A 14823-nucleotide genomic window follows, 5' to 3' on the forward strand; every position below is an offset into this window, starting at 1 on the left:
ATGAATGAAGAATCCTTACGATAGGAACAGTATTGACGGCTTGAAGACTGAATGGCACTTCTACTTCCGGTTGAAAGCAATCAATCAATCAATCAATGTTTACTTATATAGCCCTAAATCACTAGTGTCTCAAAGGGCTGCACAAACCACCACGACATCCTCGGTAGGCCCACATAAGGGCAAGGAAAACTCACACCCAGTGGGACATCGGTGACAATAATGACCTAGTGGGACGTCGGTGACAATAATGACTATGAGAACCTTAGAGAGGAGGAAAGCAATGGATGTCGAGCGGGTCTAACATGATACTGTGAAAGTTCAATCCACAATGGATCCAACACAGTCGCAAGAGTCCAGTCCAAAGCGGGTCCAACTCAGCAGAGAGAGTCCCGTTCACAGCGGAGCCACCAGGAAACCATCCCAAGCGGAGGCGGATCAGCAGCGCAGAGATGTCCCCAGCCGATACACAGGCAAGCAGTACATGGCCACCGGATCGGACCGGACCCCCTCCACAGGGGAGAGTGGGACATAGAAGAAAAAGAAAAGAAACAGCAGATCAACTGGTCTAAAAAGGGAGTCTATTTAAAGGCTACACTAAAGGAAAAGGTCACTGCAGTGCCTGCAGTGAGCGAACTAGTCCAAAAGATGGCGCCATAGCACAAGCAAAACCACACCATTGCAGTGTTTTTGATTGTTTTTCTTTAACTATTTGCATTATACCCGTCAGCGAAGAAAAATCCATAAATTAGCCGCACCGTTTTATAAGGGTTCAAACGTAGGAAAAAAAGGAGCAGCTTATAGTAATAACGTCGTTCATAGCACTGCTTATTACCTCCACCTTTCATAACACTTTGTTTGCAGGCGGATTACTAGAAATAAAAATGCTTCACCCAGGAGTGTCCGAATATTATTTTTCTCTTCTACAAAACCCCAAACCAGTGAAGTTGGAACGTTGTGTAAATCGTAAATAAAAACAGAATACAATGATTTGCAAATCCTTTTCAATATTCAATTGACCCTCGCTCCATCCTTGTTTGTGTGGTATTTTACACTTCATAATGTGCCACACATTTTCAATTAGGGACAGGTCTGCATGACAGGCAGGCCAGTCTAGTACCTGGCATTGTCTTGCTGAAATAAGCAGGAGCGTCCGTGATACTGTTGCTTAGATGACAACATATGTTGCTCCAAAACCTGTATGGACCTTTCAGCATTAATGGTGCCTTCACAGATGTGTAAGTTACCCATGCCTTGGGCACTAATACACCCCCATACCATCACAGATGCTGGCTTTTCAACTTTGCGCCTTTAACAATCCAGATGATTATTTTTCTCTTTGACACGACGTCCAAAGTTTCCAAAAACAATTTGAAATGTGGACTCGTCAGACCACAGAACACTTTTCCACTTTGTATTGGGCCCAGCAAAGCCAGCGGCATTTCCGGGTGTTGTTGATAAATGGCTTTCGCTTTCCATAGTAGAGTTTTAACTTGCACTTACAGATGTAGCTATGAACTGTAATTACTGACAGTGGTTTTCTGAAGTGTTCCTGAGCCAACGTGGTGATATCCTTTACACACTAATGTCGCTTTTTTGATGTAGTACCGCCTGAGGGATCGAAGGTCACGGGCATTGCCGCTTACCTGCAGTGATTTCTCCAGATTTTCTGAAGCTTTTGATGATCCTACGAACCGTAGATGGTGAAATCCCTGAATTCCTCGCAATAGCTCAGTGAGAAAAGTGGTTCTTTTAAGCTGTTCGACAATTTGTTCACGCATTTGTTCACAAAGTGGTGACCCTCGCCCCATCCTTGTTTGTGTGGTATTTTACACTTCATAATGTGCCACACATTTTCAATTGGGGACAGGTCTGGACTACAGGCAGGCCAGTCTAGTACCTGGCATTGTCTTGCTGAAATAAGCAGGGGCGTCCATGATAACGTTGCTTGGATGGCAACATATGTTGCTCCAAAACCTGTATGGACCTTTCAGCATTAATGGTGCCTTCACAGATGTGTAAGTTACCCATGCCTTGGGCACTAATACACCCCCATACCATCACAGATGCTGGCTTTTCAACTTTGCGCCTTTAACAATCCAGATGATTATTTTTCTCTTTGACACGACGTCCAAAGTTTCCAAAAACAATTTGAAATGTGGACTCGTCAGACCACAGAACACTTTTCCACTTTGTATTGGGCCCAGCAAAGCCAGCGGCATTTCCGGGTGTTGTTGATAAATGGCTTTCGCTTTCCATAGTAGAGTTTTAACTTGCACTTACAGATGTAGCTATGAACTGTAATTACTGACAGTGGTTTTCTGAAGTGTTCCTGAGCCAACGTGGTGATATCCTTTACACACTAATGTCGCTTTTTTGATGTAGTACCGCCTGAGGGATCGAAGGTCACGGGCATTGCCGCTTACCTGCAGTGATTTCTCCAGATTTTCTGAAGCTTTTGATGATCCTACGAACCGTAGATGGTGAAATCCCTGAATTCCTCGCAATAGCTCAGTGAGAAAAGTGGTTCTTTTAAGCTGTTCGACAATTTGTTCACGCATTTGTTCACAAAGTGGTGACCCTCGCCCCATCCTTGTTTGTGTGGTATTTTACACTTCATAATGTGCCACACATTTTCAATTGGGGACAGGTCTGGACTACAGGCAGGCCAGTCTAGTACCTGGCATTGTCTTGCTGAAATAAGCAGGGGCGTCCATGATAACGTTGCTTGGATGGCAACATATGTTGCTCCAAAACCTGTATGTACCTTTCAGCATTAATGGTGCCTTCACAGATGTGTAAGTTACCCATGCCTTGGGTACTAATACACCCCCATACCATCACAGATGCTGGCTTTTGAACTTTGCGCCTCTAACAATCCGGATGATTATTTTTCTCTTTGACACAACGTCCACGGTTTCCAAAAACAATTTGAAATGTGGACTCGTCGGACCACAGAACACTTTTCCACTTTGCATCGGGCCCAGCAAAGCCAGCGGCATTTCTGGGTGTTGTTGATAAATGGCTTTCGCTTTGGATAGTAGAGTTTTAACTTACACTTACAGATGTAGCTATGAACTGTAATTACTGACAGTGGTTTTCTGAAGTGTTCCTGAGCCCGTGTGGTGATATCCTTTACACACTAATGTCGATTTTTGACGTAATACAGCCTGAGGGATCGAAGGTCACGGGCATTGCCGCTTATATGCAGTGATTTCTCCAGATTTTCTGAACCTTTTGATGATCTTACGAACCGTAGATGGTGAAATCCCTGAATTCCTCGCAATAGCTCAGTGAGAAAAGTGGTTCTTTTAAGCTGTTCGACAATTTGTTCATGCATTTGTTCACAAAGTGGTGACCCTCGCCCCATCCTTGCTTGTGTGGTATTTTACACTTCATAATGTGCCACACATTTTCAATTAGGGACAGGTCTGGACGACAGGCAGGCCAGTCTAGTACCTGGCATTGTCTTGCTGAAATAAGCAGGGGCGTCCATGATAACGTTGCTTAGATGGCAACTTATGTTGCTCCAAAACCTGTATGTACCGTTCAGTATTAATGTTGCCTTCACAGATGTGTAAGTTACCCATGCCTTGGGCACTAATACACCCCCATACCATCACACATGCTGGCTTTTCAACTTTGCGCCTATAACAATCCAAATTATTATTTTTCTCTTTGACACGACGTCCAGAGTTTCCAAAAACAATTTGAAATGTAAACTCATCAGACCACAGAACACTTTTCCACTTTGCATTGGGCCCAGCAAAGCCAGCGGCATTTCCGGGTGTTGTTGATAAATGGCTTTCGCTTTGCATTGTAGAGTTTTAACTTGCACTTACAGATGTAGCAACAAACTGTAGTTACTGACTGTGGTTGTCTGACGTGTTTCTGAGCCCATGTGGTGATATCCTTTACACACCGGTGTCGCTTTTTGATGCAGTACCACCTGAGAGATGGAAAGTCACGGGCATTGCCGCTTACATGCAGTGATTTCTCCACATTCTCTGAGCCTTATGATGATCTTACGAACCGTAGATGGTGAAATCCCTGCATTCCTCGCAATACCTCAGTGAGAAAAGTTGTTCTTTTAAACTGTTCGACAATTTGTTCACGCATTTGTTCAAAAAGTGGCGACCCTCGCTCCATCCTTGTTTCATGGAAGCTGCTTTTATACCCAATCATGGCACCCACCCGTTCCCAATCAGCCAGTTCACCAGTGGGATGGTCCAAATAAGTGTTTGATGAGCATTCCTCAACTTTATCAGTATTTATTGCCACCTTTCCCAACTTCTTCCTCACGTGTCGCTGGCATCAAATTCTAAAGTTAAAGATTATTTGCAAAAAAAAAAAAAAAAAAAATGTTAATCAGTTTGAACATCAAATATGTCGTCTTTGTAGCAGATTCTTTTTTGCCACTTGTGCCAACTTTCTTTTACAGGCATCACATTCCAAATGTCAAATGTTATTTCCAGGCCACCGAGAGCGAGCTGGGCGACGTGGACCTGTCCGGTCTCCCCGAGGCCCCCGTGGACAGCGAGGAGGAAGAAGAGGAGGACGAGGACCTGGACAGAGCCTCGAACGCGCTCCTGGGCCGCGACCTGGTCCGGGAGTGTCTGGAAAAAGACCCGGCCGACCGCAACGACGACGACATCGGTCAGTCCCGCTTGTCGCGTGCTCGCCGCTCCTCGTTGCTGAGCTCCCTCCTGATTGGTCTCTTTTGTAAAACCCCCCACCCCCCCCCCGTTAGAGCAACTACTGGAGTTCATGCACCAGCTGCCCGCCTTCGCCAACATGACCATGTTGGTGCGTCGCGAGCTGTGCGGCGTGATGGTGTTCGAGGTTGTGGAGCAGGGCGCCACCGTCATTCTCCGCGACAAGCAGGAGGTCAGTCGCTCGCCCGACTCTCTTTAAAGTGTAAAAAGAAAGGCAGTAGCAATCAATCAATGTTTATTTGTATAGCCCTGAATCACAAGTGTCTCAAAGGGCTGCACAAGCCACAACGGAGCCCGTATAAGGGCAAGGAAATTACTGTGAGAAACCTTGGAGAGGACCCCCCCCCCCACTAGGGAAGACCGAAAGCAATGGACGTCGAGTGGGTCGAACGTAATATTGTGAAAGTCCAGTCCATAGTGGATCTTACATAATAGTGAAAGTCCAGTCCATAGTGGATCGAACATAATAGTGAAAGTCCAGTCCATAGTGGATCTAACAGAATAGTGAGAGTCCAGTCCATAGTGGATCTAACATAAGAGTGAGAGTCCAGTCCATAGTGGATCTAACATAATAGTGAGAGTCCAGTTCATAGTGGATCTAACATAATAGTGAGAGTCCAGTCCATAGTGGCTTGAACATAATAGTGGAAGTCCAGTCTGTATTGGATCTAACATAACTGTGAGAGTCCAGTCCGTAGTGGATCTAACATAATAGTGAGAGTTCAGTTCATAGTGGCTCTAACATAATAGTGAGAGTCCAGTCCATAGTGGATCTAACATAATAGTGAGAGTCCAGTTCATAGTGGATCTAACATAATAGTGAGAGTCCAGTCCATAGTGGATCCAACATAATAGTGAGAGTCCAGTCCATAGTGGATCTAACATAAAAGTTAGAGTCCAGTTCATAGTGGATCCAACATAATAGTGAGAGTCCAGTCCATAGTGGAACTAATATAATAGTGAAAGTCCAGTCCATAGTGGATCCAACATAATAGTGCGAGTCCAGTCCATGGTCGATCCAACATAATAGTGAGAGTCCAGTCCATAGTGGATCTAACATAATAGTGAGAGACCAGTCCATAGTGGATCTAACATAAAAGTGAGAGTCCAGTCCATAGTGGATCTAACATAATAGTGAGAGTCCAGTCCATAGTGGATCTAACATAAAAGTTAGAGTCCAGTTCATAGTGGATCCAACATAATAGTGAGAGTCCAGTCCATAGTGGATTTAACATAATAGTGAGAGTCCAGTCCATAGTCGATCTAACATGAAAGTGAGAGTCCAGTCCATAGTGGATCCAACATAATATTGTGAGAGTCCAGTCCATAGTGGATCTAACATAATAGTGAGAGACCAGTCCATAGTGGATCTAACATAAAAGTGAGAGTCCAGTCCATAGTGGATCTAACATAATAGTGAGAGTCCAGTCCATAGTGGATCTAACATAATAGTGAGAGTCCAGTCCATAATGGTTCTAACATAATAGTGAGAGTCCAGTCCATAGTGGATCTAACATAATAGTGAGAGTCCAGTCCATAATGGTTCTAACATAATAGTGAGAGTCCAGTCCATAGTGGATCTAACATAATAGTGAGAGTCCAGTCCATAATGGTTCTAACATAATAGTGAGAGTCCAGTCCATAGTGGATCTAACATAATAGTGAGAGTCCAGTCCATAATGGTTCTAACATAATAGTGAGAGTCCAGTCCATAGTGGATCTAACATAATAGTGAGAGTCCAGTCCATAGTGGATCTAATATAATAGTGAAAGTCCAGTCCATAGTGGATCCAACATAATAGTGTGAGTCCAGTCCATAGTGGATCTAACATAATAGTGAGAGTCCAGTCCATAGTGGCTTGAACATAATAGTGGAAGTCCAGTCTGTATTGGATCTAACATAACTGTGAGAGTCCAGTCCGTAGTGGATCTAACATAATAGTGAGAGTCCAGTCCATAGTGGATCTAACATAATAGTGAGAGTCCAGTTCATAGTGGATCTAACATAATAGTGAGAGTCCAGTCCATAGTGGATCCAACATAATAGTGAGAGTCCAGTCCATAGTGGATCTAACATAAAAGTTAGAGTCCAGTTCATAGTGGATCCAACATAATAGTGAGAGTCCAGTCCATAGTGGAACTAATATAATAGTGAAAGTCCAGTCCATAGTGGATCCAACATAATAGTGCGAGTCCAGTCCATAGTCGATCTAACATAATAGTGAGAGTCCAGTCCATAGTGGCTTGAACATAATAGTGGAAGTCCAGTCCGTATTGGATCTAACATAACTGTGAGAGTCCAGTCCGTAGTGGATCTAACATAATAGTGTGAGAGTCCAGTCCATAGTGGATCTAACATAATAGTGAGAGTCCAGTCCGTAGTGGATCTAACATAATAGTGTGAGAGTCCAGTCCATAGTGGATCTAACATAATAGTGAGAGTCCAGTCCATAGTGGATCTAATATAATAGTGAGAGTCCAGTTCATAGTGGATCTAACATAATAGTGAGAGTCCAGTTCATAGTGGATCTAACATAATAGTGTGAGAGTCCAGTCCATAGTGTATCCAACCTAATAGTGAGAGTCCAGTCCATAGTGGATCTAATATAATAGTGAGAGTCCAGTTCATAGTGGATCTAACATAATAGTGAGAGTCCAGTTCATAGTGGATCTAACATAATAGTGAGAGTCCAGTCCATAGTGGATCGAACATAATAGTGAGAGTCCAGTCCATAGTGGATCTACCATAATAGTGAGAGTCCAGTCCATAGTGGATCCAACATTATAGTGAGAGTCCAGTCCATACTGGATCTAGCATAAAAGTGAGAGTCCAGTCCATAGTGGATCTCACATAATAGTGAGAGTGCAGACCATAGTGGATCAAAGATAAAAGTGAGAGTCCAGTCCATAGTGGCTTGAACATAATAGTGGAAGTCCAGTCCATAGTGGATCGAACATAATAGTGAGAGTCCAGTCCATAGTGGATCTACCATAATAGTGAGAGTCCAGTCCATAGTGGATCCAACATTATAGTGAGAGTCCAGTCCATACTGGATCTAGCATAAAAGTGAGAGTCCAGTCCATAGTGGATCTCACATAATAGTGAGAGTGCAGACCATAGTGGATCAAAGATAAAAGTGAGAGTCCAGTCCATAGTGGCTTGAACATAATAGTGGAAGTCCAGTCCATAGTGGATCCAACATAATAGTGACAGTTCAGTCCATAGCGGATCTAACATATTAGTGAGAGTCCAGTCCAAAGTGGGGCCAGCAGGAGACCATCCCAAGCCAAGACGGGTCAGCAGCGCAGAGATGTCCCCAACCGTTGCACAGGCGAATAAAACAGTCACAAACCTTCTTGGTCCATCATTAAGTGATGGTGTGTTTATGCAGGCTGTTAAAAAGTCTTAAAAATTCAATTACTAAAATCTTTTAATACCTTTAATTATTTTAAAAGCCTACCGTATTTTCCGTATTATAAGGCGCACTGCCGATGAATGTTCTATTTTCTCTCTTTTTTCATATTCTCCCCGTCATCGTTGTTGTAGCGGTGTAGCGTGCAAGGACGGGAGTGGAAGAAGTATCAAAAGATGGAGCTAACTGTTTTAATGACATTCAGACTTTACTCCAATCAATAACGGAGCAGCATCTCCTCATCCGTAAACAACAATAGGAAATTTGTGCCGTGAAAAAACGAAACTCTCTAATAACTAAAGTTTCTTGGGTGAATAATGTAAACTCACTACACCGGTATGTTTTAGAGCTTTCATGGCGAGTTTACTGACAGATAAAAGTAAGAACTTTAGTATTTTATATTAGAAATGGCAACTATGGAGGATGAATGTCTCATAACAAGAAGATAGAGAAAAAGAAGAAGCTCATCGGACTACAAAAATATATCAAAATGTTTTAGTACGACTTTGGTAAGCTATGAAGCCGCACCGCTTGATGGATTTTTTGAGCATTACAGCTACCGTAGTCAGATGTATTGTGCCTCAACATACGAGTATTGATTGCTATGGTGTGTGTATAAGGACAGGAAAATGGCACCTGTTAGTTTTGTTTCGCAATATTATGCAAAACCAACTTTTCTTTCCTTCTGGTACCTTGCTGATGTGTATTTGGGGTCTGCATAAGTCCTGAAAATTAGCGCTCGTCCACCATTACAGTCTTATTCTCTATCTTCTTGTTATGGGGCTTTCATCCTCCACTGTTGCCATTTGTAATATAAAGTAGTGTACATTTCTAAATCTGCATATATATCTGTCAGTAGACCTGTTATGGAAGCGCTAAAAACTACCGGTGTAGTGAGCTTACATTATTCACCCAAGGAACTTTAGTTATCCTGTCGGACGGTTTTTAATGGGTCACATTTCCTGCATTGTTGTTGCACTAGTAAGACATATTATCTGGCGTTTTGTTTCGCAAAATTATGCAAAAGCAACTTTTTATACCTTCTGATACCTGCTGATCTGTATTTGGGATCTGCCTACGTTCTGAAAATTTGCACACATCCGCCTTTGTAGTCCGCGGTAACACCGTAGTGGATGAGCTTCTTCTTTACTCTTCTTGTTATGGGACATTCATCCTCTGTTGTCATTTGTAATATAAGGTAGTGTAAAGTTCTTATTTATATCTGTCAGTACACTTGCCATGGAAGCACTAAAACATACCGGTGTAGTGAGCTTACATTATTCACCCAAGGAACTTTAGTTATCCTGTCGGACGGTTTTTCCACGGCACACATTTCCTGCATTGTTGTTGCACTAGTGAGCCACAGAGGAGGAGATGCTGCTCCGTTATTGATTGAAGTAAAGTCTGAACGTCATTAAAACAGTTAGCTCCCTCTTTTGATACTTCTTCCAATTCCGTCCTTGCAAGCTACACCCAAGGAACTTTAGTTATCCTGTCGGACGGTTTTTCACGGCACACATTTCCTGCATTGTTGTTGCACTAGTGAGCCACAGAGGAGGAGATGCTGCTCCGTTATTGATTGAAGTAAAGTCTGAACGTCATTAAAACAGTTAGCTCCATCTTTTGATACTTCTTCCAATCCCGTCCTTGCACGCTACACCCAAGGAACTTTAGTTATCCTGTCGGACGGTTTTTCCACGGCACACATTTCCTGCATTGTTGTTGCACTAGTGAGCCACAGAGGAGGAGATGCTGCTCCGTTATTGATTGAAGTAAAGTCTGAACGTCATTAAAACAGTTAGCTCCATCTTTTGATACTTCTTCCAATCCCGTTCTTGCACGCTACACCCAAGGAACTTTAGTTATCCTGTCGGACGTTTTTTCCACGGCACACATTTCCTGCATTGTTGTTGCACTAGTGAGCCACAGATGAGGAGATGCTGCTCCGTTATTGATTGAAGTAAAGTCTGAACGTCATTAAAACAGTTAGCTCCATCTTTTGATACTTCTTCCAATCCCGTCCTTGCACGCTACACCCAAGGAACTTTAGTTATCCTGTCGGACGGTTTTTCCACGGCACACATTTCCTGCATTGTTGTTGCACTAGTGAGCCACAGATGAGGAGATGCTGCTCTGTTATTGATTGAAGTAAAGTCTGAACGTCATTAAAACAGTTAGCTCCATCTTTTGATACTTCTTCCAATCCCGTCCTTGCACGCTACACCCAAGGAACTTTAGTTATCCTGTCGGACGGTTTTTCCACGGCACACATTTCCTGCATTGTTGTTGCACTAGTGAGCCACAGATGAGGAGATGCTGCTCCGTTATTGATTGAAGTAAAGTCTGAACGTCATTAAAACAGTTAGCTCCATCTTTTGATACTTCTTCCAATCCCGTCCTTGCACGCTACACCCAAGGAACTTTAGTTATCCTGTCGGACGTTTTTTCCACGGCACACATTTCCTGCATTGTTGTTGCACTAGTGAGCCACAGAGGAGGAGATGCTGCTCCGTTATTGATTGAAGTAAAGTCTGAACGTCATTAAAACAGTTAGCTCCATCTTTTGATACTTCTTCCAATCCTGTCCTTGCACGCTACACCCAAGGAACTTTAGTTATCCTGTCGGACGTTTTTTCCACGGCACACATTTCCTGCATTGTTGTTGCACTAGTGAGCCACAGATGAGGAGATGCTGCTCCGTTATTGATTGAAGTAAAGTCTGAACGTCATTAAAACAGTTAGCTCCATCTTTTGATACTTCTTCCAATCCCGTCCTTGCACGCTACACCCAAGGAACTTTAGTTATCCTGTCGGACGTTTTTTCCACGGCACACATTTCCTGCATTGTTGTTGCACTAGTGAGCCACAGAGGAGGAGATGCTGCTCCGTTATTGATTGAAGTAAAGTCTGAACGTCATTAAAACAGTTAGCTCCATCTTTTGATACTTCTTTCACTCCCGTCCTTGCACGCTACACCCAAGGAACTTTAGTTATCCTGTCGGACGGTTTTTCCACGGCACACATTTCCTGCATTGTTGTTGCACTAGTGAGCCACAGAGGAGGAGATGCTGCTCCGTTATTGATTGAAGTAAAGTCTGAACGTCATTAAAACAGTTAGCTCCATCTTTTGACACTTCTTTCACTCCCGTCCTTGCACGCTACACCGCTACAACAAAGATGGCGGGGAGAAGACGCTGTCGAAGGTGAGCCACGTAAACAAGACCACCCACAAAACGCTGCTTCCTGAAGCGACTGTCAGAAAGCGGCTTGAAGATGATCTGCCCTATGGTCCGAAAAAACCTGTAATCTCGCCTCATTGGTGCATTATTAAATAGGTTATCGGAATTATATACGTCATAACTCCTGGTACCGGCCCAATCATTATCTGTCCGATATTTATGCTGCCCCCCCAAATGATTGTTATTGTAATGATGTTTATAGTAGTTGACTATGTGACGTGTCCACAGCTGGACCTGTGGTACGTGATCCTGAACGGGGCGGTGGAGATCAGCCACCTGGAGGGCCGAGTGGAGACTTTGTGTATGGGCAACAGCTTCGGCATCTCGCCCTCCTTGGACAAGCAGTTCATGCACGGAGAAGTCCGCACCAAAGGGGACGACTGTCAGGTACACTCACAAAGATCGTTTGGCTTTTTTTTTTTTTAATTGCTGTTTTACTCTTTTATTCTTTATTCAACAAGATAAGCACTTATTTTGCACACTTTTTTTATACGTGCTGAATGTGGCTTGGCATTGTCTTGCTGAAATAAGCAGGGGCGGCCATGAAAAAGACGTCGCTTAGATGGCAGCATATGTTGTTCCAAAACCTGTATGTTCCTTTTAGCATTAATGGTGCCTTCACAGATGTGTAAGTTACCCATGCCTTGGGTACTAATGCACCCCCATACCATCACAGATGCTGGCTTTTCAACTTTGCGTCGATAACAGTCTGGATGGTTCGCTTACCCTTTGGTCCAGATGACACAATGTCAAATATTTCCAAAAACATTTTGAAATGTGGACCTGTCAGACCACAGAACACTTTTCCACTTTGCATCAGTCCATCTTAGATGATCTCGGGCCCAGAGAAGCCGGCGGCGTTTCTGGATGTTGTTGATCAATGGCTTTCGCTTTGCATAGTAGAGCTTTAACTTGCCCTTACAGATGTAGCGACAAATTGTATTTAGTGACAGTGGATTTCTGAAGTGTTCCTGAGCCCTTGTGGTGATATCCTTTAGAGATTGATGTCGGTTTTTGATACAGTGGCGTCTGAAGGATCGAAGGTCACAGTCATTCAATGTTGGTTTCCGGCCATGCCGCTTACATGGAGTGATTTCTCCAGATTCTCTGAACCTTTTGATGATATTATGGACCGTAGATGTTGAAATCCCAAAATTTCTTGCAATTGCACTTTGAGAAACGTTGTTCTTAAACTGTTTGACTATTTGCTCACGCAGTTGTGGACAAAGGGGTGTACCTCGCCCCATCCTTTCTTGTGAAAGACTGAACATTTTTTGGGAAGCTGTTTTTATACCCAATCATGGCACACACCTGCACACCTGTAGGATGTTCCAAATAAGTGTTTGATCAGCATTCCTCAACTTTATCAGTATTTTTTGTCACCTTTCCCAACTTCTTTGTCACGTGTAAATTTAATAATTATTTGCAAAAAAAAAATGTTTATCAATTTGAACATCAAATATATTGTTTTTGTAGCATATTTCAACTGAATATGGGTTGAAAATGATTTGCAAATCATTGTATTCTGTTTATATTTACATCTAACACAATTTCCCAACTCATATGGAAACAGGGTTTGTAGATTAAAACATAACTTCTCTCAAAAACTTTAACTATTTTAAATGTCATAATGTTCACTCTAATAAGGTCAAAAGTTATCTTGTTCAACGATAATTTAAAAATGTTCCACTTCTCTTATTGCAAGTAAAATTCCTATTTATTTAAAATATTGTCCGAGCCAAGACTTATAAACATATTTTATTCCTTTTATGAATAAACAGGTTTCAATATATTATTACTATTATTAATAATATAATTATAGTTATTGTTGTTGTTATGATTTATTTGTAAGTTTTTATTATTTACTATCACCTTATTTATTGTTATATTACTCATTTCTAAACTGCAAAAACTGAAATCTAAGTAAGATTAAATATCTCAAATAAGGGTGATATTTGCTTATTTTCTGTCTGATAAGATAATTCTTCTCACTAAGCAGATTTTATGTTAGTTTTTTTACTTGTTTTAAAGGTTTTGGTCCTAAATGATCTCGGTAAGATATTACAGCTTGTTGCTGAGATTTTATGACCTATTTTGAGTAAAACATGCTTGAAACTAGAATATCAACTGTTGCAAAGATATGTCATCAACACTCACGAGTATAAAAACACTTTTTTAAAGTAATATTTCTTATTTCAAGCATGAACAAAAAAATCATGACTTTGACACAATTGTGTCTCATATTAAAACTTTGCTATTTTATTTCAATGAAACAATAGAAAATACGTATCCATTTTTGTACAGTTGTTATTAGTGAGAATATACATATTTTAAGGTATTGTTGGGTTCATTGAGGTTAGCTAATTTTACTTGTTTTGGAAAGCCAAATTTTCTTGTTCTATTGGCAGATAATTTTGCTTAGTTCAAATAAAATACCCCCAATTTTTGTATTTTTTTTTTTCTTGTTTTTGAACACTGACTTTTTGCATTTTAATGATTGGGTTGTTGGAAGTTAAATGTAGTGTTTTTGTGTTTTCCTGCCTTCTCCTTTGTCTGCACCTGTGCTTTTAGTGATTCGTCCCCGGCAAGGGGCGAATCACTAAAAGCACACCTGCTCGCAATTAGCACACCGGTATTTAGGCTCGTCACTGTCAGCTTGGCCTCGCCGGTTATTGTCTCCAGTACTCCTGTCGTGCATGCACCTAAAAGAGATAACTAAGGCCGATGGGGCAGAAACACACACCATGAAATCTGGACAAAAAAGGTTCCTCAGCGGTCGGCAGGAGAAAAGGCCAGGGCACACTGAGCAGGGCAAGAGTCCAACAAAAGTTATCATTTTTACTTCAGGGGGACTAGGAGATAAACACACAGGAGGTTAGGGAATTCAGGACAAAGGAGCAAAAATATACCAGGTCTGGTGAAGTAGGTGCATGCACGACAGGAGTACTGAGACAATAACCGGCGAGGCCAAGCTGACAGTGACGAGCCTAAATACCGGTGTGCTAATTGCGAGGAGGTCCGCCCCTCGCCGAGGACGAATCACTAAGAGCACAGGCGCAGACAAAGGAGAAGGCAGGAAAACACTAAAAACACAACATTAGAGGTCATACTGAACTTTGACAATTGTCCACATATTCCACATGGCACCCTGGAGCTTTTCAAAGATAGAAAAAGATGGGGCAAAAAGATTTTTTTGTTTTAATAGGGTGTCTCTAGGACAGGGGTCACCAACGCTGTGCCCGCGGGCACCAGGTAGCCCGTAAGGACCAGATGAGTCACCTGCTGGCCTGTTCTAAAAATAGCTCAAATAGCAGCACTTACCAGTGAGCTGCCTCTATTTTTTAAATTGTATTTATTTACTAGCAAGCTGGTCTGGCTTTGATCGACATTTTTAATTCTAAGAGAGACAAAAATCAAATAGAATTTGAAAATCCAAGAAAATATTTTAAAGACTTGGTT

The 14823-nt window shown here is 42.1% G+C and overlaps 1 protein-coding gene across 7 annotated transcripts in view; it reads left to right on the forward strand.

The window, feature by feature from the left end:
• Positions 1–14823, forward strand: part of rapgef6 (Rap guanine nucleotide exchange factor (GEF) 6) — a 341924-nt gene that overhangs the window by 229669 nt on the left and 97432 nt on the right. For all 7 annotated transcript variants that reach the window (XM_061891505.1, XM_061891506.1, XM_061891508.1 and 4 more), the window contains 3 exons: positions 4473–4653; positions 4748–4884; positions 11593–11751. In XM_061891505.1, the coding sequence (XP_061747489.1) occupies positions 4473–4653; positions 4748–4884; positions 11593–11751 (477 nt within the window). The remainder of the gene's footprint in view (positions 1–4472; positions 4654–4747; positions 4885–11592; positions 11752–14823) is intronic.

This window comes from Nerophis ophidion, linkage group LG28, assembly GCF_033978795.1.
Source record: "Nerophis ophidion isolate RoL-2023_Sa linkage group LG28, RoL_Noph_v1.0, whole genome shotgun sequence".
NCBI lineage: Eukaryota > Metazoa > Chordata > Actinopteri > Syngnathiformes > Syngnathidae > Nerophis > Nerophis ophidion.